Here is a 22,442-nt window from a genome sequence, read left to right as displayed (position 1 = left end):
ATAAAGGGGGTGTAGGGCCCCCCCCCCAAAAAAAAAATGAGGGCTGATGCCACTTCACATTTTGAGGAGTTGAAAGTAAATACCGTATAGCTATATTTCTATTTGCCGGTGTTCGAGCCATGAAACCTTGAGCCACGTGCAAAGAGGTTCGAGGAGGTTCATTTCGCCATCTCTAGTACCTACTTACGAATGAGTTTGCCGGTCCAAAGTCTTTCTGCTTAATTTTCCGTGTGCGATCACCACAAAAAGATGTCATGAAACGTTGTTTGTTCAAACATTGTTCCGTTTATTTCCAAAAAAGAGCCCCCCCCCCAAAAAAAACAAAAAAAATCATTGCGACACCATGGAGATACATTTTGCATCGAAAAAAAAAAAGTTCACGTAGTCCTGAATTGCGTTTTTAATTTCTTCCCGTCCCCGATTCGCGCTGAAGACTGCGAAGCGGCGCGCCATCAAGCCCGATCGCGCATGCGCAAGGGGGAGCAGCTCCAACACTTAGGCGACTGCGCGCGTTATTGGGGGGCGGGGGGTCGTTTTCAGCCGTCGGGCTTGTCCTTGTTGGGGCCCATGAAGTCCAGGCCGTCCACGGGAATGTCCTTGTCCTTGATGGCCTTCTGCACGCAGCGCTGGTACAGGCGGAAGCTGTCGGCGCACGGCTCGGCGCCTCGCTCTCCCTTGAGGAATTTGTCGGCGAACCATCGGTTGAAACACTGGTCGTACTCCCGCTTGAGCTCGGTGCAAGCCTCGCCCACGCTGTTCATCTCCCGGGCCGCGCAAAACACCCGCAATCGCCAGCGAAAACACGAGCGAGGCACGCGCGAGCCGGGGAAAGCGATTGCGATGACGTCACTTGACGCAGCCCCGGAAGACTGCATCTGACGTCACGGCCAAAGATCCCGGCAGTTGAGAGGAGCTCTTTCTCCGCCGTTTTAAATCCAACCGTATGCTGTGTTACGCTAAAGTAGCGTAAATAACACGAAAACACACACAAACAAACAAAAGGCCATGGAAACGTCGCGTTTTCAAAATGCATCAAACAGGATCGGGACCTCTCCCCGCGAACAGGGAATGCGTTGGGGAGAAAAAAAAGCTCCTTTTGAACAATAAAAAAAAAAACTACATAATGGGGAAAAATGTGTTTGTTTTTAGCACGTACATACATTTTCTCTAGCTGCTGGTGTCACGTTTTTGTTTTAATTACCGTACATTCTTGGAAACCGATTTCTGAGAAGTTAATGGGCAAATCAAATACGACGCGTGTTTTTACTGCTCCATTTCGTCGTCAATTGGCCAACGTTTGCGAGACTTGTGTTTTTCCGCGTTTGCTGCCACAGAAACTCTCGCGAGATCGAGCACGTTCGGTCAAATCTCGCGATCGATCGCAGCGGCCGATTCAGGCTCCGCAAAGGAAGACGGCGAAACAAGGCGACGTTTTCATCCTCCCCCGTCTCGTCTCACCGCTAAGCGAGCGGCCGAAGCCCGACGAGGGAAGGTAGCACTTGCGGAGCTCAAGAGCGCGTCGCCGTTTCCGAGCGCCCGCTGAGGCAGTCCGCATCGGCGCCATCTTGGCCCTGCTCGGCCTCTCTCCCCTGCGGCTGTTAGCTTAGCTTTAGCGCAGCGGGTCGCGCTCGATTCAAACGACGGCTCGGGGTTGTTACGAGTTTTGACTTCATTCGCGGCGCCAAAGATGTCTGACAGCGACGACAGCGACTTCTCCGACAACCAGAGCGAGCGCAGCAGCGACGGAGAAGCCGAAGAGGTGGAGGACAACGAGGTAGGCTCACGCTGACGCCGACGCCGACGCCGACGCCAACGCTATCGCCATCGCCGATGCCCACCGCTGACACCGTAGCCGGCACCCTACTCGCCCTCCTCGAGGTGTTACGCGCGCTCAGTTAAGGTCATCGAAAAGATAAACGTGGCCAGAATACCTAACATGCTATGGGATGGAAAGACACCCTCTTGTACCACTTTGCCGGGAAACAAAACAAAAGTGCAATTTCAAGTGGAGTGCGAGTGAAGGTGTGCTTTTCCAAAAAAATCAAGTCAAAAATGTCCCAATTTTGGAATCGCCCTCTTCATCGGGTCTGATTTTATTTTCTTGCCCCACTGTATATCGCATAGTTACCGGCGCATTTTTAAACTTTACCACCAGCTTTGTTAGTCGTACACCCAATGACGATTAACCGTAGGGACGCTAGCACAAGAACTCAAGTCTTGAAGCGCCAGTTCTTTGATACAGCATCCCCCCCCCCCCCCCCCCCCCCCCCCCGCAAAAAAAAAAAACAGTGCTTGATCGTTTCAAATCTAGCCCCTTGGATTCTAGCCCCTTGGATTCGGTCTTAGAGATCAATTGCTCTAAATATCTACAATGGTATTCCAGTGGTTGACATGTCTGCCTCAAAGTTGTACTTTAGATTTGAATTGCGGGCGCTCTGGCTTCTTTCCGCAGTCCAAAACCATGCACGCTAAACATCCTTCGGGTTCGGCAACCTTTAACATGATTTTATTATTATGGTCACGTATATCTCAAAGCTATTCTCGAGATGATTATGAGGGTGGAAGCGGACGCAATCGGTTGGGTGTGAGAACCCAGGGGAGTTGCTCACCGCAGCCAAGGTTGGAGCACGTTATTTTCATAAAAAGAAGCCGGCAGACCGAACCGACGTCCGAATCCATCCGCGTTCGCAAACGGGGCCTTACGACGAGATTTACTCTGCGCTAAGAATTCTTCGAGCGCGCCAGTTTGTTTTGTTTACGTAGCTGCGTTATCTTCTTTTTACATATCCGCTTTTAATCTGGAACGCTGCATTTCCTGCGTGTTTGTCTTTTTTGGTAATTTAGCTTTTAGCGGCGTTTGTGTCAGCTGAGGTTGTTACCGTCTCGGTTTCAAGAAAACAAACTGAACGTCGCTGACTCGACGGTTGAATTGTTCACGGGCGGGACCTCTAAGATGACATTGATTTTGTGTTACTGCTACTTGACTTTGAAATTGTGCCATGTTAAATTTGAAGTCCGCGCTGTATTTCGACCGGCTCGCTTCCCGCCGCACCAAAGGCGTCCAATAGATGTGGCCCAACCACCCAATCGGGCCAACTTCATTGACCGCGAAAAGAAACGCGCGGCTTGCTGCGCCGTCGTCGATCCAACGTAAGCGTTATTTGTTTTCCTCGACCGGGGAGAGCCGCAACATAAGGATGAAAAATCCACGTGCGGCTCCGGAGCTGCGGGTTGCCCGCGCCGGATCCGTAACGTGCTAAAGCTCGGACAAATACCCCAAACTATAAAATGGTACTTGTATATAACACAGCCCCAAAAAAAACAAAATTCAAGATCAGCACAGCGCGCAATGAGATCATCTTAATAGGTGGCGCGCTGAACTTGTCGCGTCGGCATCCAGGAGGAGCCCGGCAGCCCCGTGGGTAGCGACAAAGTGGCCGAGGAGGAGGGCGAGGACCTGGATGACGAGTACGACGAAGAAGAGGAAGAGGAAGATGACGAGGAACGTCCGCGGAAGAAGCCCCGTCACGGAGGCTTCATCCTGGACGAAGCCGGTAATTGTTTTCATTTTTCGACCTCCGCTCTTAAGCTCCCTCCTCGGCGACCCGCTCACGCGTTTGTTTACGCAGACGTCGACGACGAGTACGAGGACGAAGAAGACCAATGGGAGGAAGGCGCGGAGGACATCCTGGAAAAAGGTGAGGACGGCGCAAAGACGCGGCTCCCTTCAAGTAGGCCAAATGGAGTCGGGGACCCCTTTTAGAAAGCAAGCTTGCAAATGAAACTAAATCACCCGACAAAAGTGGCCTTTTTATTCCCCAAGACTTTCCATTTGAAATAGTTGTTGACATATTTATTATATGTTTGTCGTTTTTCGGCTGTAGTAAGAAGTGAAGTTTGGAAAATAAAAATGGCAGGCCGCACGCCTTCTTATAACACGCCGGGTCCGAAAAGGTTGCCGCCCATGATTGAGTCCAAAACGGCGTCGTAAAACTTCATCGGATCATTGGCGGGCGAATTGTAGACGCTAAACTAAATCTGTGAGAACACGCCGGCCGAGCGACGCCGACATCCGACGTCGGCCGTTCATATCTGCTCTCCCCTTTTCTTTCCCCTCGCCTCCTCCTAATCCACTTCGCCTCCTGCCGCCCCCCCCGTCGCGGTCGCACGCAGAGGAAGCCGAAGGTGAGTGTCGGTGTCGGAGCCGGCGCCGCCCGTCTTTGATGCGCCCGCTCGCGCGTGACGCCGACCGTCCTCCCGCTTTCAGTGTCCAACATCGATCACGTGGTCCTGGATGAAGACCACTCCGGTTCCCGGAGGCTGCAGAACCTCTTGAGGTGAGACCCGGGTCGTCTTAAGTGTCCGTTTAACGCTCCGGTACCTGGGATGGAACGTCCCTGCCGTCGAATGAGTCGGGTCCAAAAGCAAAGCGCTCGTCGCCGGCCGTAAGCGGCACCGGCGGCGACGGAGACCTCCGCCGCGGTTTGAACCCGGAGCTTCCGTCGGCCGAAGAATGAGAGCGCGCCGGCGCCTTTGTCGTTCGCAGGGACTCTCGGGCCGAGGCGCTGGGCGAATACTACATGAGGAAGTACGCCAAGTCCTCCGGAGGCGAGCAGTGAGTATTTTTTTGCTTGTGTCCACATCGATTTTGCCATTAGAAGAAAAAGTCCAAGTTGATGTTTTCAAGGGTTCCAATCCACCCGCTTCTTATGAAGGGCTAAAGAAGATCGATTCGCTTTTCCCGGCCGAAATCGCGATCGAGCAGTCTCGCGTCGAGCTAATTTTCTTCGGGCGAAGGGCTCGTCAAAAACGTTGCTTCGGATCCCTTAAGTAAGCGGCGCGGGAATATACCGACGTTTTGTTCCGGGGTCTGGCGCAGCTACTCCGGAGGATCCGAGGAGCTCTCCGATGACATCACCCAGCAGCAGCTGCTTCCCGGTGTCAAGTACGTAAGCGCGTGGCCGGCAGGCGGATCGCGCCGCGCGAGGCTTACTTTTTTCTTCTTTTAATCGCTCCGCTGCATTTGTCAACATCAGGGATCCTAATCTGTGGACCGTCAAGTGCAAGGTGCGAGCCCTACAAGCGCGCGCAGCGCTCGCTCGCTCGCTCGCACACGTACGCTCACGCCGTCCTGTCTTCTCAGATCGGTGAGGAGAGGGCCACGGCCATCGCGCTGATGAGGAAATTCATCGCCTATCAGTTCACGGATACGGTAAGAAGCTCGCCCCGGCGGTCCGGGTCGACCGCAAGAAGGCAAGAAAAAACCAAAAGGAGACAAAGACCCGTACTGAGCCGAGTGCGGGCGGCGCGCGCAGCCGCTCCAGATCAAGTCGGTGGTGGCCCCGGACCACGTGAAGGGCTACATCTACGTGGAGTCCTACAAGCAGACGCACGTGAAAGCCGCCATCGAGGGCATCGGGAACCTTCGCATGGGCTACTGGAACCAGCAGATGGTTCCCATCAAGGAGATGACGGACGTCCTCAAGGTTGTCAAAGAGGTCACCAACCTCAAGCCCAAATCCTGGGTCCGCCTCAAACGGGGCCTCTACAAAGACGACATCGCGCAGGTACTCTCGGCCGCGCCCGCCGCCTAATCGTCGGAACAAAATGCCTTTTTCGGGGCAAAAGTAACGGTTGGCGCGCGTGCGTCGCTACGACAGTGCTCCTTTGGCGTAACGGTCTAAGGAGCGCTGCCCGCCGGCGTCAAATAAAGAACGAAAGCGACAATTTAAAAACACGGCGGATAAGAATTCTTGTCACCGGCGCTCGGATTTACCCGAATAGTTGGGGGAGAGCGCAAAGACCAAACGGATGATATTTTTCCGTCCCGACGGCGTCGCGTTCTTACGGTCGGGTCGCTTGCTCTCCAGGTGGACTACGTGGAGCCCAGCCAGAACACCATCTCGCTCAAAATGATCCCGCGCATCGAACTGGATCGCATCAAAGCCAAGATGAGCTTGGTAGGCCGACGCGCACGCACGCACGCGCACGGGCGTCCACGCAGATGGAGCAGTTTGCGCCTTTCTTTGCGTGTCTCCAGAAAGACTGGTACGCCAAGAGGAAGAAGTTCAAGAGGCCTCCTCAGAGGCTCTTCGACGCGGAAAAAATCAGGTCCTCCCTACCGGACGGATACGTCGGACGTCCGTCCGTCCGTCCGTCGGCCGGCGCTTTAGTGATGCGCGTCCACGTTTGATCGACAGGTCGCTCGGAGGGGAGGTCAGTCACGACGGCGACTTCATGATCTTCGAGGCCAATCGCTACAGCCGCAAAGGATTCCTCTTCAAGAGTTTCGCCATGTCGGCGGTGGTGAGCCCCCGACGGCCGTCCGTCGGTCGTTAATTCTCGGATGGCGCCATTCGAAGAAAATGTCCGCCGCCGGTTGAGCGACGATCGTTTGAATTTGACGACGCGGCAAGGTCATTTCGCGAGGACCGCGGTTTTCCAAAGTAAAGCGGGATGTTTGCTTTGGATTCGAGGCAAACGGAAGCCGGTCTGCTCTCGTCCGGGATTTAGAGTTGAAAGGCTGAAATTCGACGGGGACGGAAACTCCAATTCCACGGGGTCTCTACGAACGATCGACGATCGAGAGTTGTCAAAAAAATGTCAAAAGCCTAAATACTCTAATGAAGCGTCGGGCGCTTGACAAGGAGACGCGCGTCTTTCCTGACAGATCACAGACGGCGTCAAGCCCACGCTGTCCGAGCTCGAGAAGTTCGAAGACCAGCCGGAAGGACTGGACTTGGAGGTGGTCACCGAGTCAGGTCGGCGCCGGGCTTTTTTTTGCCGTCGGGCCCGCGTGTGGCTTCGGCGACCGACGCCCGCCTTTGTGCGCGTGCAGGCAAGGAGCGCGAGCACAATTTGCAGGCGGGCGACAACGTGGAGGTGTGCGAGGGGGAGCTGATCAACCTGCAGGGAAAGATCCTCAGCGTGGACGGCAACAAAATCACCATCATGCCCAAGCACGAAGACCTCAAGGTACGTCGGGGCGCCATGGTGGCATGGTTTTCAATAAAAGAGGGAGGCGGATGGAACCCACGTCCGAGTCCGTCCTCGTTCCCGCGAGGGAAACCGATTCGAACGAAAAGGATTCAACGGCATCCGAGTGCCTGAAATACAAATGGATGCCGATCCTCGTTTGAAGCGCAAACGATTCTGACCCTGACCTGTCCGTAGGACCCCTTGGAGTTCCCGGCCCAAGAGTTGAAGAAATATTTCCGCATGGGCGACCACGTGAAAGTGATCGCCGGCCGATACGAGGGCGACACGGGTCTCATTGTACGCGTGGAGGAGAACTTTGTCATCCTCTTCTCGGACCTGACCATGCACGAGGTAGCTTCTCCGCCGCCGCCGTCTCGGTCCGAGCCGCCCGTCGATCGTCCCGAACGTTCTTTGCGCCGTCCCGCCCGCAGCTGAAGGTGTTGCCCAGAGATCTGCAGCTCTGCTCGGAAACCGCGTCCGGCGTGGACGCGGGGGGGCAGCACGAGTGGGGCGAGCTGGTCCAGCTGGACCCGCAGACGGTGGGCGTCATCGTGCGACTGGAGAGAGAAACCTTCCAGGTGACCCGCTTGGGTTGGGACTTTTTATTACAATTTTTTTGCGGAGGGTAGCTGACGCCCTTGACCGGTCCTTATCTAATTGAGCGAGCCAATCGAGCGCTTTAGTGATAACCGTGGCCGTTGGGCGGCAGCGTTGCCACACGTACTCGACGTACATCGCGCGCTCGTAATTGTAAGTAAGGGACGGAAAGCCATCTTTAACGCCACGGCGCCTGCGTTTAACGCTCGGCGCCGAAAGAGTAAAGTTCTGACGCTGTGTTATTGTTTCGCTATTGTCTTGAGGTGGGGGTCTCCAAAATAAAGCTGCCGTGTGACTGATTCAAACTCGCGGGTTCGATGGAAATCGAAATACCTCCATTGGAAGAATCCTATGGAATTTCATAAATGGTAACCCCCCCCCCCAAAAAAAAAAGGGGGGGGGGGCGAAAATAGGTGCCGCAATCAAAAACCAATGGTGTGGAAGCGAGGAACCGGAGTCGGCCAAACTCAGATGGCGCCCCACCCCGCTCTGTGTTTCGCAGTAGAGCTCGGAGGCGCCGGCCATCTTGCGACAGACACCGCCTTCAATATAAATGTTGCGCTCTGTCCGTCTCTCCTCGTTAGTAACGTTAGAGAAATCCAAATGCGCAGCTTAGCAGGGGCGTGAAGGAGCCCCCCCTCGACCCATTTCAAGCGGCGGTCCGCGCGGCTCCGGCAGGTGCTGAACATGCACGGCAAAGTGCTGACGGTGCGTCACCAGGCGGTCAACCGGAAGAAGGACAACCGCTTCGCCGTGGCCCTGGACTCGGAGCAGAACAACATCCACGTCAAAGACATAGTCAAGGTCATCGACGGGCCGCACTCGGTAAGGGCGCTCGGGACCGGCCCGGCCCGGCCCGCCCTCGTCCCCCGGTGACGGCGCGCCGCCCGCACGCAGGGCCGCGAAGGCGAGATCCGCCACCTGTTCCGAGGCTTCGCCTTCCTGCACTGTAAGAAGCTGGTGGAGAACGGAGGAATGTTCGTCTGCAAGACTCGACACCTGGTGTTGGCCGGCGGCTCCAAGGTGAACCCGCCCACGCCGCCTGCGGTGCGGTCTCGGGGCCGGCCGTCGCGGCAGGCGTGGCGCACGCTCTGGTTTTTGTTTTGTTTTTTTCGGTTCGAAACGTTAGCTGAGACGGGATCGATTGATGCTTCTCAAATAACCAGATATAAAAGCCTTTGATGATTCCGCCCGCCGCTACGGTAAAGATAGGCAAAGAGAGTGACGCCATCCGCACCGCGCGCGCGACCGCTGCGAAAAGGGACGGGTTGCCGCGGCGCGCCTCGACGGCGGCCGGCGATACATTGAGACGAGTTTCCCCGGCGCCTTTCAGCCCAGAGACGTGACCAACTTCACGGTGGGCGGCTTCGCTCCCATGAGCCCTCGCATCAGCAGCCCCGTGCATCACGGCGGCGGCGGCGGTAAGTGGCGCCCGGCGCCTCTTCCCGAACGCCGCGTTTGATGCCGGCGCGCCCGCCCCGCAGGTGCTCAGCAGCGAGGAGGAGGCGGCGGCGGCGGCGCGGGGCGAGGCCGAGGACGACGAGACAACGAGCTGATCGGTCAGACGGTTCGCATCTCGCAGGGGCCGTACAAAGGTAGCGTCCCGTTTCCCGCGCCTTTGTCGGCCTTCGCCCGGTATGGGCGCGGTCCGCCCGGTCCGTTTTTCGGGGGGGGGATACGAAAGGGGAAAATGTTTGCGTGTCCGAGGTCCCCCTGACGCGGGATCCTTTTTGGCCGGCCAGGTTACATCGGCGTGGTGAAGGACGCCACCGAGTCCACCGCCAGGGTGGAGCTTCACTCCACCTGCCAGACCATCTCCGTGGACAGACAACGCTTGACCACCATGCGAGTCCCCCCCCCCCCCCTCCCTCCGCGGCGGCGAGGCGGCTCGCTAACGCGCTCGCGCCTCCTTTCTCCCATCCAGGGGCGCGCAGAAGCACGGCGGCATGACCTCCACCCACGGGCGCACGCCCATGTACGGCTCGGGCTCCCGCACGCCCATGTGCGGCTCTCAAACGCCGCTGCACGACGGTGAGGCCGGCCCCCTTCCGTTTCCGCATTTAAGCCTTTATTCGATGGATCGCGTGGACGGAGGCGGCGGATCGCATGAATGCGGCTCGTTCGGCCGCCGTCGTACTGCTGCCGCGCGGTCGTTCGGGCGCTTTTACTTGATGCTTTCACGTGATGTTTCCAGTGAGTCCGAGGGCGCCATCCTTTATACCAACTTTGAGCCTTTAAGCGACTTTGGTTTAGTTTCAGGTCATTGCGCCGGATGCGCGTAATGAGCTCCGTTCGCTATATGTGACGGCGGCATGGTTACGGAGCTCCGGGCATTAGCCGCAAATTTTAAAATAATTTGAATGTTCTGCCCGCCCAAACGCCACTAATTGAATTCCGCAGCGAGTGGGGACGAAAGCAAGAAAAAGGGCGACCGGGAAACCCGAGGAGAAGCGGAGGCCGGGGGCAACGCGAGCCAAGGCGGAGCCCAGAAAGGGAACCGAAGTTTGGCATCCGTTGGCGAAGCCGTGACGACGTTTGCTACGGCGAATCCGTATCTGCGGGTCGTGTCAAAGGAACGTTACATTTCTAATATTATCCCAAATAGTACCCGACTTCTTTGGTAAAAGAGGGAACTGACGCAACTCGCCCAACGCCGTCCCGATATCCAATCGGTATCACGTCGAGATAGTTCGAAATGGGGAACGGGCCGAGTCGACGGCGCAATCGACGGCGTGCTCGGACCTCCCTGAAAGCCGCTACTTTTTGGAGAGAGAAATTGTCTCTCGCTTTCAAGGCGCGCAAGCCACCGCCCAACTTTTTTGTTTGTTTTTTTTTTCCTGCCTCCCCGCGCAGGAAGCCGCACCCCTCACAGCGGCTCGCAGACGCCGCTGCACGACGGCAGCAGGACGCCCGGCCAGAGCGGGGCCTGGGACCCCAGCAACCCCAACACGCCGTCCAGGTGAAGCGCGCGTGGTTTCGCCGCTCGCTCGCTCGCTCGCTCGCTCGCTCGGCTAACCCCCGGGCCCCCCCAGGAACGAGGAGGAGTACGACTTTGGCTTTGACGACGAGCCCTCGCCCTCGCCTCAGGGCTACGGGGGGACCCCCAACCCCCAGACGCCGGGCTACCCGGAAGTCCCGTCCCCGCAGGTCAACAATCAGTACAACCCTCAGACGCCGGGCACGCCTGCCATGTGAGTGTTCAGATGTGTTTCTTCAACCTCTGGTTCGGGAGCCGCTCGCAGATGGTGTGCATGCTTTCTGTCTGATTCTTTTTTTTTTTTTTTACCTCAATGGCAACGTATCGCCGAAAAGATTCGGGGGCATGCTGTTCCCCCGCGGTTTTAATTCCAAAGTGCACGACGGGCACAATGCGGAAAGCGGCTCCAGGATCGCGGCCGGCCGCGATCGCGTTTCACACGTCCGCGTTGGGACGGGGGACGCGAACCCGTCCTCCCTAACGCTTCGGCCGCCGATCGTTTGCGTATTTATTTTCCGCGCGTCCCGAGCGAGGGCGCGTGGGCCGCTGACCTTTGCGTCGCGGGCTTGCGTGCAGGTACAACACGGAGCAGTATTCCCCCTACACCGCCCCCTCGCCCCAAGGCTCCTACCAACCTAGTCCTAGTCCTCAGAGCTACCACCAGGTGGCGCCGTCGCCCGTGGGCTACCAGAACACCCATTCTCCGGCCAGCTACCACCCCACCCCGTCGCCCATGGCCTACCAGGTAACCGCTTAGGGCTCCGCCGTCGGGGCCGCCCGCGGAACTTTGCTTTCCTTTCGGGGGGAGGGAGGGAGGGAGGGAGGGAAGGAGGGATCGGCGCTCATTTCAAAGAAATGTCGGAAAAGGCGGCCCCCGGGGCGCGGCGGGTTCGGCGGAGCCATGCCACGCTCCCGTCGGCGCCGCTTGCCGAGGGTTGACGCGGCCGGCGTCCGGTCCGGCCTTCCCCGCAGGCCAGCCCCAGCCCCAGCCCGGTGGGCTACAGCCCCATGACGCCCGGGGCGCCCTCCCCCGGCGGCTACAACCCCCACACGCCGGGCTCCAACATCGAGCAGGGCGGCGGCGACTGGGTCACCACCGACATCCTGGTGCGCATCAAGGACTCCTTCATGGACCTGACGGGGCAGACGGGAGTCATCCGCAGCGTCACGGTGAGGCGGCCCCTCCGTTTGCCGCTCGCGCCGCTTTTCCTCTTATGATGGCGCGCCCCGACTCGGCCCCGGCGAATAAGCTCGACTCGTCCGCCGGCCTCGGGCAGGGCGGCATGTGCTCCGTCTTCATGCAGGAGTCGGAGAAGGTGGTGAGCGTCGGCGCCGACCACCTGGAGCCCGTCACGCCCGCCAAGAACGACAAGGTACGAACGGCGGCCTTTGCGCTCGCTGAACAAAGAAAGTCTGGCGGACCGTTAGGCTCCCGCATCTCACTGGCGGGTTCTTTGCCTGTATTTTGCTCCGACCGCGGTTTGTTTCCGATAACAGTCGAGTATTTGTGGTTGTTTTGCGGGAAAAATAACCCATAAAGTTGCCTCCGGTTTTCTTTTTTGGGAGCGACCGGGCTGACTTTGAATGGATAACATCGTCAGATATGAATACGTATATTTACTTTCAACGCCTGAAAATGTTCACTGCTATGGGCGCCCCCCCCCCCCACGTAGAAAAAATAACTGCCGCGCGTTTGCAAAATTGAAACGCTAATACGTATGACGCCGTCATCGGAGCGCGGTGATATTTTTGACCCCGCTCGAAGAGCGGGCCCCGCCATTTGGCAAACGCTTTGCCGTAGCGTTACGCGAGGCGGCCGCGCGTGAGAAAATGACGTCGCCGTTGCGTTTGCGCCCGCAGGTGAAGGTGATACTGGGCGAGCACCGCGAGGCCACGGGCACCCTGCTCAGCATCGACGGCGACGACGGCATCGTTCGCAAAGTCCTCGACAACCAGCTCATGATCCTCAACCTGAGGTTCCTGGGGTGTCTGGGCCACTGAGCCCCCCCCCCCCGCATCGTCGCGGCCCAATTTGACTCCGTCTTGTTTCGGCGGCTCCTGGAGATTCCGCTTAGCTTAGGGCACATACGCGTCGACGCCACTCAATAAAGTTTGGAGACGGGCTCCGCTCGCGCCTTTTTCAAGTGGGCTTTAGTCGCGCGCCGGGCAGAAAAACGACAACAAAAGCGGGGCGCCAAACGCATGACGACAAAAACCACTCACCAAGAGAGCGTTGGGAGATGCTTTTAAGGTCTTTGTAAAATAAACGGGGGCGGGCGCGCGGCCGGAGCGGCTTTTTGGCGCTCAGCCGCAGGGCCGGCGGATGGGCAAGAAGTAGAGGGGAGCCCCCGCCGGGCAGGGGCGGCCCCCGCCCCCGACTCCTCGCCGGCAGCCCAGGCTCATGTTGCGGGCCAGCGGGATCTTCAGCTGGAACCAAACCTCGCGCTCCTGAAGGATACATATATATATATATATATATATATATATATATATATATATATATATATATATATATATATATATATATTTGGCCCTTGGGCTGTGGTTCGGACACCCGTGCCGCAAGCCACTCCTCTCCTCGGAGACTCCTCACCTTGTCGTCCTTGACGCACTGAATCTCGCTTCGGTCGCCGACGAGAGGAACGAGCGCAGCCTGCACCTCGGACAGCTGAGCGCACACGCACAGGTATTTGTGTCTTTTCATTGGCGGTTTTGCTCCGAAACCAAAAGGTGAAAATACAGACGAGCGAGGCCACCTTGTAGGGTCGATCGCAAGACGGCCGGATCCCGGCCGCCTCCAGGGCACTGGCAAACGCGCGCGCACTTTAGTACGACGCCTTGTCGGGGACGGCGCCATGAGATGCGAAGCCATGAGATGCGGCGCCATGAGATGCGAAGCCATGAGATGCGAAGCCATGAGATGCGAAGCCATGAGATGCGAAGCCATGAGATGCGAAGCCATGAGATGCGAAGCCATGAGATGCGAAGCCATGAGATGCGAGCGAGCTCACTCGTGCGGGTCGAAGCGCTGTCTGAGTTTGAGGCACGTCCGGAAGTATCCGAGCGGAGAGTTGAGGCCCTCCGCGCACGCCGCGCACGTGCCGTGTTTCTCCCACTCGTCCCTCCTGTAGGGCGCGGACGGCCGGGTCACAAAGGTTGCAAAGCGCCCCTCCCCCGCCTTAGGAAGGAAGAAAGCCAAGGACGGGAAGGCCGAGGGCCCGGTCCCCCGAGGGCCGGTCGACAAGGGTCCGGTCCCAAAGGCCGTAAAGCGGGAAGGGACGAAGACCCCCCCTCCCCCACGACGTAGCGGGCGGGCGGGCGCGTCTCTCACCAGAAGCGGAAGCTGGACCGACTTTTCAGCAAAGACGGCCAGCGCTGCTCCAGCGTCTCCCGTATTTCCTGGGGGGGGGGGGGCCGCGGCACAGGTTGCGCCCGTGCGCGCGCAAGCTCGCCGGCGCGGCTCACCTGCACGTCGGAGAGGAACATGGGCCAGCACCCGCAGCACGCCCGCTCCCCGTCCGGCCTGAAACGAGCGGAGTTTGCCGAGGTCGGGGCCGCGCCGCGCCGCCGCGCCGCGCCGCGCTCGCTCACCACAGGCCGTGGACGGTCCACCAGGCCACGCGCTCGGGAACGCGGCACTCCGACGCGTTGGCCAAGGACTGCAAAAGCAAAGGCGAGAGCGGCTCGGGCCTCGTCCGTCCGTCGCCGCCCTCCTCGGCTCTTGCTTCCTTCCATCGGTTTTTTTTTTTTGCGCGCCTTTCTGACTTCCCTTCCGCCTCCCGCTGTCTTCACTTTCTTCCTTGCTTCTTCCTTCCGCCCATCGTTCCTCCTCCTTCCTTTCCCTCCCGGCATTCCCTCCATCCCTCCCGCTTTCCTTGCTTCCCTCGTTTCTTTCCTCGCTTCCTTCTTGACTTCAAACTTCCCGCTTTCTTCCTTTCCTTCCCTGCTCGTTCCTCCTCACTTCCTATCCCTCCCGGCCCCCCCTCCATCCCCCTTCCTCCCCCCTTTCCTTGTTTCTTTCCTCTCTTCCTTCCTCTTCCCTCGCGTTCTTCCTCGGCACTTTCCTCCGTTTTGACTTCCTTTGGCCGCGAAAGCTCACCTGGCAGAAGCCTCCGGGCCACTGCAGCGTGAAGACGGCGCAGGTCCAGGCGCACGAGCGGGATCCGGATCCGGAGCTCAGCAAGGCCGCGGCGCCGACGAAGGCCAGCAGGCGGCGCCGCATCTCCTGTTGCCCGCGGCGCCACATCGAGCGACGCGCTAGAAAGCGAGACGGCGGGAGCCCGAGAGGCGAGCGACGTCACGCGGCCTGCGCGCAAAGTTAAGTGGCAGTGGGCGGAACACGAGAAGGGAAATAGCGCTCGACGACTGCCGCGCCCGCCCGGGCGCGATGTAACGGCGTCAAAAGTGTGGCCGGGCTTTGCGGCCTCGCATTTCTTTCCCGCACCCAAAATCGTCACAATGTCGTCGTGACTATTAGATAAGAAAATTCCATTTTGTGATCCTATTTTCCACTTCGCCGTTTTAACCCGTTCAATCCCGCTCTTCCGCAATATTAGGAATGAGTATTCAATGCGATCGGACGGACAACTGCAGGTGAGATAGATCATCTCCCATTCGGAAGTGGGTTTGAGAAGGGAGCCGAGTGCAATCTCGCTTGAAACGCGTGCACGCGTCTTTCTAATATCAATTATTTCGTATGTGCGCATACTTGTAACGGTCATCGCTGGGTTCCGCGCATCTGAGCCCGAGGTGGGGTAAGGTATGACTTTTAAATGACGTGAACGCAAGACGATCGCGACCATGTCAAGTTGCTTCCCCGGAGCCCGCTCGGGGGATATCCGGTACTGAATGAATCCAATAGTACTGTCAACAATGACTTTCGACATGGAAGTTAATCAGGTACATTGAATGTCTGGAAAACACACTAAAATATATCCCAGTTCAAGTCAAGTTGGCCAGCAACGCTTTGCGGAAGGACAAGTTCGTTTTGCAGATGACAACGTGTTATGACTTTATACATGGAGTTTGCGCTTCCCCCCGAACACGGCGTAAACTTTCATGGTCTCCTTTGTTTTTGTCACGCTCGCGAGGCGGCGAAGGCCAAAGAAGAAGAGCTTGCGAGGCCTTACTTGTCTTTTCCGCCCGCTCGGCTGGCTTGGGCTCGGGTTCGGGCTCGGGCCTCGGCGCCTTCTGCCTTCGCTTGCCGCTGAAAAGAGAAGTGAAAAGAGAAGTCGGAAAGCGGGGAGCGCGCCGGGCGGAACAGGTGCGCTCGCCTTCCTCCGCTCGACACCGCTCGACTTCTCGAAAAACTCCTTATGTACAACCCCACATTAACAAAACATTAAATATAGAAAACCGCCAATGTCAATCAACTTTCAACAGCGGTTCATTGTTTTTTATGCAAGTTACACCTTAGTCTTAATCAAAACACCAAAAAAAAAAAAAACGATAAGCAAATGCATCCAAGTGCCAGAACTAGCAAAAAAAGAAAATTCTTTCATCGCAATTACACTAATGACGAAAAAGCTTTTTCCTCCAAAGCGTGTCAGATTCAGGCAATGAACATTTCCGAAAGAACAAGAAGGAAGACGAGGCCCGGCGCTTCCGCTCCGATGGCACGCACTTTCTCTTTTATCGCTTCCCGCGATCTCAAGTCCGGACGCCGTCAGCCACGCGACCGCCGGGAAGGCGGAAGGCATACGTCGGAGCCCAAAAGAAAAAAACAAAACATCCAGCAGTGAAGTGGTGACTCTCCGGCCGGCGGTCGCGAAAACGCGTACGCGAGCGCCCTCCGGCGGGCACAATCCGCTCTTGCGCGAGAAAGAAACGCCGGTCGCCCCCCCCCCCGGGCAACCACAACAACGACGACACGACGTTGGTCTTTTTGTGTTCGACCATTTCCAACTCTTTCAACGCTACGCGCGATTCATCGTTCGTTTTATTCATCTAGCTCCCGATTCAAAATCAATCCTATTTGGATTCGGTGGCGCCAACGTATGACGCGTCCCGCTTCGTCGATGACGTATACGGAAGCAGGAAGCGGCGAGCCGCAGCCTGCGACGAGTCCAACGGCTTCTCGAGCTCGCTGCGGTGATGCGATGGCGGCCTCCGCGGCTCTCGGGCGGAACTGGTCGGCGCCGTGGACCAAGACGCTCCTGCTACTGCTGTTGTCCGGGCTCCACGGACCGAGCTGCGCCTTGTCGGAACCGGGAAAATGGATCCTGGACGTGGACGGTGTAAGTGCGCCTGCCGCTGCCCGAACTCGTCCTTCGGACGTGCAGTCGATAGACGTCCGCTTTCTCTCGGCGTGTTTCTCAGGACGTCTTGAAGAAGCACAACCTTTTTGTCTTTGCCAAAACGCTCTTCAACAGCAGCGTCGTTCACCTGAAAGGTACGCGCGCGCGCCGCCGCTCGCCAGGCCTGGCCTGGCCTGGCCTGGCCTTCTGGGGCCAGGGTTAACCCAAACCCAGGCCTGGCCTTCTGGGGCCAGGGTTAACCCAAACCCAGGCCAGGCCTGGCCTCGCGACTGGATTTCAAGAGGTGCGTTTGTGCGCCAGTGGCGGCTTCGAGTTGCAACTCGTCTTCCCCGGTGCGCTTGAACGTCTCGTGGTACTTGAGGAGCTCTCACTGCTACGATGAAGTTTTCGGTCTGGACGTAAGTCAGACGCGGCGCGCGCGGGCGCTCTGGAGTTGCGTGCGTTTCCTGTCTGTCCAACCCACCCACCAGGCGACGCGAGCCGCAGGGTACTTCAGGTCCCCCGACGTGAATCCGGGAGGAGGAAGTGGTTTCTATGTCTTCCATCAGTACCCTCTCATCTCTTGCCCGCCAGTGATGGACCCCAACATAGTGAGACGCACGCACACTGCAAACACCCAGATATCCGTCCGCCCGGTCTGGTAAAAGCGCTTTTTTTTTCTCCTCCTCGTCGCAGTTTGGTCTGGATGCCGCCGAGGTGAAAAGTCCACCGACCGAATTGCGGGTGAGCAAAGGAGATCTCGCGCAAGATCTCGGGCTTTCCTCCAAACGCCGAGCGCCCCGGTCGCAAACGGGAGACTTTGCCTTTTTGAAACCTTTTCAAAGTCGTCACCGCAAAGCCGGCGGAAGCGGGCGCCGCACGGCCGGTCTAAAACGGCCGGTCCAAAACGGCCAAATCTGCGCTGGCTTCTTCGAGGCCGAGCGGCGCGGTCTTCAAATCGCTGCCGGCGCTCTGGCCCGAAGCTAAAAGTTCCAATCGGATAAACCTTCTGGCTTCCCGCGACAAGATGGCCGCCGACCCGGGGTACGCGCCGCCTCCCGTTCGGATGTTGACGAACGCTCCCGATTTCCAGCCGGTCGCGGAGCGGGCCGCCGGCAGGAGGCGCAGAGAGGCGGAGCCTCCCAAACCCAAGGTGAGGAGGACAAGGCGTCTTGCGTTCAAACGGAATAAGCGTCCGTACGCCGACCGATCCCCAGAAGTTCATTTTTCATACCTGCAAATTTTGAGTTTGTTTTTTCAGAATCCCGCGTTGCGTTAGCGCGAGGTCTCCATATCGCGGCGGTACGGAACGCTAAGATTAAGGCGCTGACCGGACCCGTTTGCCCCTCCAGCCGGCGGCGGGAGACGCAGAGAAGGACGAGGAGAAGGCGGCGGCTCCCGCGGGAGATGGCCGAGACGCGGCCCGACAGGTCCAGCTGATGTTTTGACTCGTCCCGGCCGGCGCCGTCGCCGCTTCTCCTTTCCTTCCCGCTCGCCTTTCTCCTCATTCTCATCCGGTCGGCGCAAGCGTGACTTCCTCCGTAGCGGTGGCCGTTCTCGAGATCTCGACGGCTCTTCCCGCCCGCCGGCCCGCCCGCCCGCCGCAAATCTCGCGCCGGTCGCGATAGATATCCTTGTTGTTTTTCCGCCCCAGGCGGCGGCGCGCCCTCACTTTGACGCGGTGGCCGAGAGCTGGGCGGACGCGCCCTACGTCTTCCTGCTCAGCATCCAAGAAATCAAAGACAAGAACCGGGACCCGGACCCGGCCCCCTGGAGCATGCGGCGTCAGTACGCGCGCGCGATCCCGCCTCAAGAGGTCCGACGCGACGGCTCCCTCGGGGTCGGAGTGTCGCGAAAGGGCGCTCGGGGCGGAGCGCTCGGGGCGGAGCGCTCGGAGCGGGCGGCGCCGCGCTGACCCGCGCGCGCTTTGGCCCGCAGTTGACGTGAGCATGAAAGGACCCCGCGACTACATCTCCGCCTCGGAGTGGCCGCTCATGCTGGTGAGAACGCCGAGCCGGTAGCCCCGTCCCGTTTGCCGGCGCCGCCCCGAGACACGAGCGAGCCCGCTTTGCGGTCAGTTCTACATGGCCATGTGCGTGGCGTACGTGCTGCTGGCGCTCCTGTGGCTGGTCCTGTCGGCGCGCTACTGGAGGGATCTGCTCAGGATCCAGTTCTGGATCGGGGGCGTCATCTTCCTGGGGATGCTGGAGAAAGCCGTATACTACGCCGAGTTTCAGAGCATCAGATACGACGGCATGTCCGGTGAGTGGCCGCCTCCTCGGAAGGGCGCCCGGCCGCCGGGGGCGCTGACCGCCCGCCCGGCTCCCCCCCGCAGTCCGCGGGGCGGCGGCGTTCGCCGAGGTCCTGTCGGCCGTCAAGAGGACGCTGGCCCGCGTGCTGGTGGTCATCGCCAGCTTGGGATACGGAATCGTCAAGTGAGTGCGGCGCGGGCCGGCGCGGCGCGGCGCGGGCGACGCCCCTAACCGGCGCGCGTGTCCGCCAGGCCCAGGCTGGGCGCGTTGCTACACCGCGTTGTGGGCGTAGGCCTGCTCTACCTCATGTTCTCCGTGGTGGAGGGCGTCCTCCGCGTCAACGCCGTGAGTTGGCGCCGGCCCGCCCGCCCGCCCGCCCGCCCGCCGCTTCGGTAACAGGAGCCGCGCGGTCCGCCGGCAGGATCGAGGCGACAACGCCGGCGGCATTCTTCTGTGTGACGTGGTGCTGGCCTTCACCGACTCTTGCGTCATCTGGTGGATATCCTTTGCGGCCCCTCTTGCCGCCGCGTTGCGCAGCAATTGGCGTTCCCCGTTGAAATGAACAAAAACGCCCTCCTTTCTGGCATCGGCTCAGTGCTTCGAAGGGGGGGGGGGGCAGCTCCGGTCCTTTGTTTGGCTCGCCCTTGACCGCTTTTGCCGCCGGCACATCTTCGTGAGCCTGGCCCAGACCATGAAGCTGCTGCGACTCCGCCGGAACCTGGTCAAGCTTTCGCTCTACCGACACTTCACCAACACGCTCGTCTTGGCCGTCGTCGGTAATCTCGCCCGTCTCTCGGTCCGGCGCGCGGCGAGGGGCACGCGCTTTTGGTTTGGTGCCTTTGCGCGCGCGTGAGATGCGAGTTTTCCCGCGATCGCCTTACGCAATCGTCCGTGCGGTTTCGGGGTCCGGGGAATTTCGCGGCCTTTCCGGACGCGCTCGAAGGCAAACCGCCGGCGCAATCGGAAACGGGCGTATTTGCGCCCGCGCCGAATCGCGGCCGCCCGGCGGACGGTTCCGAGTCCTCGGTCGGTACCGGCCTACCAAAACCCGCGCGCGGGTTCCCTCCGAGCGCTCCGGAGAGTTAGCCTTTCCAAGTCGGTGCTCTGCGAGCGAGCGCGCGCGTGTGTTTTGCAGCGTCGGTCATTTTCATCGTTTGGACCACCAAGACCTTCAAGATGGCCAAATGTCAGTCGGTAAGTGTCCGCCGCTCCGAGCGCCTTTCTTTCCGCGGCAAAAAACTCTAGCGTCCGTGCGCGTAGGACTGGCGCGAGCTGTGGATCGATGACGCTTTCTGGCGTTTCCTGTTCTCCGCCATCCTATTGGTCATCATGTTCCTATGGCGACCGTCAGCCAATAACCAGAGGTGGGCGGCTTCCTTTCAAAGACACTTTTTTGCACCGGCGGCAACTGTTTGTTTTTTTTTTTGTTTTTTTCCACGAGCGCGCTCGCGACAGTCCCGCCAAACGTCCGGGGCGACAAAACGCAGCGCGCGCTCAGACCGGACCGCCGCTCGACCTTCGTGCGTGCGCGCGTGTCTTCCAGGTATGCCTTCCACCCCCTGGTGGACGATGAGGACAGCGAGGAGGAGGAGGAGGAGCTCATGGTGAACGAAGCTTTCGGTCAGACACCTTTTCTCCCCCCTCCCCGCGGCGCCGCGTTCGGCTCCGCCGCCGTCGCGTGATCGTTTTCGCGATATTAAGTTTGCCGTCGGCGTTCTCAACTCCTCGCCCGCCCGCCTGCGCGCCTTTAAATACACTTGAAGTGAAGATCAGGATTCAAGAGTCGGTCGCGATCATTCGGGACGCTCGGCGTGTCCAAATGCGAAAGTTGCGGCGGTCGTGGCGGCGCCTTGCTGGATTGTTGCTTTTCCTGGCTTGATTGCATTTGTTTTCCCCGCAGAGGGCATGAAAATGCGAGGCGCGAAGAACGACACCGACGGCGCGGCCAGAGCCAACAAAGCGGTGAATGTCCGCGCTCGCCGCTCGAAACGCCGTCCGATACGAGCTCTCCGTCGGCCCGCTCGCCGGCGTTCCTTTTTCTTTTTCTCTTCCGTTTCGGCCCCGCCGTCGTTTCGATCCGATCGGTCGCGTCCCTTTGGTCCCGAGCGGGTTGTCCTTTTGGCTTTTCGTCAGGATGAAGATCTGAAATGGGTGGAGGAGAACATCCCGTCGTCCGTGGCCGACGTGTAAGTGCGGGCCCGATGGGCCGCGGCCGCGTCGCCGACGCCGCGCTCACGCCCGCGTGTCTTCCCCCCGCAGCGCCCTGCCGCCTCTGCTGGACTCCGACGAGGTGAGCGCGCCGCCAAAAACGCGCAAAGGCCACGGCGCCGGCCGTCGGCCCGAGTCTTCATCGGGGTCTTTTTACGTCGGCGAGAAACGCGGAGGCGGGGCGAGCCGAACGGCCGGAAGCGCCGTCGCTTTGAGCCGGTCGGGGTTCGGGTCGACGGGCGCGTCGGTCTTTGAAAGGAGCCCGAGACGCCGGAGGGCGCGGCGGATACTCTGCCCGCGAAGGGACGGACGCGCGGCCCTCGGGAGAGGCGTCGGGGTCGAGCGCGCGCGCCCCTTTGTCAGCCCTCCCAAACGTAGGGCGCGAACCGGCGAGTCGCGCGGGCGGGGACGCAAACGTCTCGCGCGCGCCGGATGGGAGATAAAGTCGATAAAGTCGGCGCCGGCCGGGGGAGGGGCGCCGGCCGGGGGAGGGGCCCCGGCTCCGTTATCCGCGTCTCGGCGTTCGGGACCCGGCTGGAGATGCGCGCTCGTAGGGTTAGGCGCAAAGGAAAAGCCGAAAGGAAGGCGGCGGGCGTCCGTGTCGGAAGAGCGTCCGGGGCGAGGGCGGGCGTCGCCAAAGGAAAGGGACCCTAAAGTTGCCGCCTTGTGCGTCAGGAAACCAAGAGCACCAAGTTTGAGATGTCCAAGATGGAGTGACGCCCCTCCCCCGAGGAGCGCCCGGCGACTTTTGAGCCTCGGAAGCATCCGTTGGAGCCGCGCCGCCGCGCCGCCGCGCCGCCGCGCCGCCGCTTATTTCCTTTTCTTCTACCTTCTGGGCCGGCCGTGTTCTTTTGGATTCATGTTCAGGAAGGCACGCCTGGACGCCGCGCGCTTTTTGGGCCATTTATTGTGGCGGATGCCGTCGTGCTGGCGGCGCCGCCGCTCCCGCCCGCCCGCCCGCCTGCGTGTTTTTGTTGGACGCTAGTACGGACTGTTGGAAGTCATTCCAATTCCAATTTTTTGTTCTTTGCACCCCAATGACTAAAATAGCTTTTAAAACTCTTTGCAGTCGTGATTTTCTTCACCCTGGGAACCGGCGCTCCAAAAGCGTCCCGCGCTTTTGGCCGGGCGAGGCCCCGTTAAGTGGGCGGAGCCGCTCAAACCTCGACCTTGGACCGAGCGTGGTCCCGACGT

The 22,442-nt window shown here is 59.4% G+C and overlaps 4 protein-coding genes across 13 annotated transcripts; 2 read left to right on the top strand and 2 right to left on the bottom strand.

Annotated features, from left to right (window-relative positions):
* Nucleotides 1-246: 246 nt before the first annotated feature.
* Nucleotides 247-1,761, bottom strand: triap1 (TP53 regulated inhibitor of apoptosis 1). Its single transcript, XM_088428202.1, has one exon. It carries the CDS (start codon nucleotides 873-875, stop codon nucleotides 537-539), a length of 339 nt encoding a protein of 112 aa, XP_088284328.1. The 5' UTR covers nucleotides 876-1,761; the 3' UTR covers nucleotides 247-536.
* On the top strand, nucleotides 1,349-12,676 carry supt5h (SPT5 homolog, DSIF elongation factor subunit). Of its 2 annotated transcripts, none has more exons than XM_088428174.1 (29): nucleotides 1,349-1,774; nucleotides 3,401-3,554; nucleotides 3,630-3,698; nucleotides 4,174-4,185; nucleotides 4,268-4,337; nucleotides 4,547-4,615; nucleotides 4,880-4,945; nucleotides 5,037-5,067; nucleotides 5,144-5,212; nucleotides 5,316-5,567; nucleotides 5,871-5,960; nucleotides 6,041-6,111; nucleotides 6,201-6,306; nucleotides 6,671-6,761; nucleotides 6,839-6,975; nucleotides 7,174-7,329; nucleotides 7,410-7,556; nucleotides 8,254-8,400; nucleotides 8,473-8,598; nucleotides 8,909-8,990; nucleotides 9,060-9,170; nucleotides 9,318-9,420; nucleotides 9,500-9,606; nucleotides 10,429-10,534; nucleotides 10,608-10,766; nucleotides 11,129-11,297; nucleotides 11,525-11,722; nucleotides 11,830-11,925; nucleotides 12,413-12,676. In XM_088428174.1, the coding sequence occupies exons 1-29, from the start codon at nucleotides 1,688-1,690 to the stop codon at nucleotides 12,551-12,553; spliced, it is 3,222 nt and encodes a 1,073-aa protein (XP_088284300.1). In that variant the 5' UTR covers nucleotides 1,349-1,687; the 3' UTR covers nucleotides 12,554-12,676. The 2 variants fall into 2 exon arrangements, with proteins under 2 accessions (XP_088284300.1, XP_088284299.1); XM_088428173.1 differs by having other exon boundaries at nucleotides 8,909-8,996.
* Nucleotides 12,677-12,780: 104 nt separating this feature from the next.
* rnaset2l (ribonuclease T2, like) lies at nucleotides 12,781-18,678 on the bottom strand. 8 transcript variants are annotated; one of them, XM_088428198.1, is made up of 10 exons: nucleotides 16,176-18,362; nucleotides 15,682-15,758; nucleotides 14,652-14,858; nucleotides 14,144-14,211; nucleotides 14,018-14,075; nucleotides 13,884-13,951; nucleotides 13,564-13,677; nucleotides 13,309-13,357; nucleotides 13,146-13,220; nucleotides 12,781-13,000 (listed from the first exon to the last, which is right to left on the bottom strand). In XM_088428198.1, exons 3-10 carry the CDS (start codon nucleotides 14,796-14,798, stop codon nucleotides 12,857-12,859), a joined length of 723 nt encoding a protein of 240 aa, XP_088284324.1. In that variant the 5' UTR covers nucleotides 14,799-14,858; nucleotides 15,682-15,758; nucleotides 16,176-18,362; the 3' UTR covers nucleotides 12,781-12,856. The 8 variants fall into 8 exon arrangements, with proteins under 8 accessions (XP_088284324.1, XP_088284319.1, XP_088284322.1 ...); XM_088428193.1 differs by having other exon boundaries at nucleotides 13,564-13,730; nucleotides 14,652-15,758; nucleotides 16,176-18,667; XM_088428196.1 differs by having other exon boundaries at nucleotides 13,884-14,075; nucleotides 16,176-18,363.
* tmem87a (transmembrane protein 87A) lies at nucleotides 16,467-22,310 on the top strand. 2 transcript variants are annotated; one of them, XM_088428186.1, is made up of 21 exons: nucleotides 16,467-16,788; nucleotides 16,871-16,943; nucleotides 17,110-17,207; nucleotides 17,280-17,399; nucleotides 17,485-17,532; nucleotides 17,816-17,941; nucleotides 18,141-18,218; nucleotides 18,443-18,572; nucleotides 18,727-18,788; nucleotides 18,867-19,050; nucleotides 19,124-19,223; nucleotides 19,292-19,385; nucleotides 19,462-19,541; nucleotides 19,710-19,816; nucleotides 20,176-20,234; nucleotides 20,301-20,404; nucleotides 20,584-20,660; nucleotides 20,941-21,002; nucleotides 21,174-21,226; nucleotides 21,300-21,330; nucleotides 21,924-22,310. In XM_088428186.1, exons 1-21 carry the CDS (start codon nucleotides 16,549-16,551, stop codon nucleotides 21,963-21,965), a joined length of 1,968 nt encoding a protein of 655 aa, XP_088284312.1. In that variant the 5' UTR covers nucleotides 16,467-16,548; the 3' UTR covers nucleotides 21,966-22,310. The 2 variants fall into 2 exon arrangements, with proteins under 2 accessions (XP_088284312.1, XP_088284313.1); XM_088428187.1 differs by having other exon boundaries at nucleotides 16,473-16,788; nucleotides 17,882-17,941.
* Nucleotides 22,311-22,442: the final 132 nt, after the last annotated feature.

The sequence above is a fragment of the Hippichthys cyanospilos genome, chromosome 11, assembly GCF_059441005.1.
Source record: "Hippichthys cyanospilos isolate Australia breed blue-spotted pipefish chromosome 11, RoL_Hcya_1.0, whole genome shotgun sequence".
Classification (NCBI taxonomy): Eukaryota; Metazoa; Chordata; class Actinopteri; order Syngnathiformes; family Syngnathidae; genus Hippichthys; species Hippichthys cyanospilos.
This window is presented reverse-complemented; position numbering and strand designations above follow the sequence as displayed.

Excerpts from the sequence above, each read along its gene's own strand:
- supt5h (XM_088428173.1), top strand. The coding sequence starts at position 1,688 with ATGTCTGACAGCGACGACAGCGACTTCTCCGACAACCAGAGCGAGCGC. Across the intron at positions 5,961-6,040 it reads TCAAAGCCAAGATGAGCTTG|AAAGACTGGTACGCCAAGAG; the intron begins GTAGGCCGACGC and ends GCGTGTCTCCAG. Across the intron at positions 10,535-10,607 it reads AACCCCAACACGCCGTCCAG|GAACGAGGAGGAGTACGACT; the intron begins GTGAAGCGCGCG and ends GGGCCCCCCCAG.
- tmem87a (XM_088428186.1), top strand. The coding sequence starts at position 16,549 with ATGACGCGTCCCGCTTCGTCGATGACGTATACGGAAGCAGGAAGCGGC. Across the intron at positions 20,235-20,300 it reads AGATGGCCAAATGTCAGTCG|GACTGGCGCGAGCTGTGGAT; the intron begins GTAAGTGTCCGC and ends CCGTGCGCGTAG. Across the intron at positions 21,227-21,299 it reads CCGTCGTCCGTGGCCGACGT|CGCCCTGCCGCCTCTGCTGG; the intron begins GTAAGTGCGGGC and ends TTCCCCCCGCAG.
- rnaset2l (XM_088428191.1), bottom strand. The coding sequence starts at position 15,438 with ATGTCGAAAGTCATTGTTGACAGTACTATTGGATTCATTCAGTACCGG. Across the intron at positions 14,076-14,143 it reads TGGACCGTCCACGGCCTGTG|GCCGGACGGGGAGCGGGCGT; the intron begins GTGAGCGAGCGC and ends CGCTCGTTTCAG. Across the intron at positions 13,001-13,145 it reads AGTGCGTCAAGGACGACAAG|GAGCGCGAGGTTTGGTTCCA; the intron begins GTGAGGAGTCTC and ends TGTATCCTTCAG.
- triap1 (XM_088428202.1), bottom strand. The coding sequence starts at position 875 with ATGCAGTCTTCCGGGGCTGCGTCAAGTGACGTCATCGCAATCGCTTTC.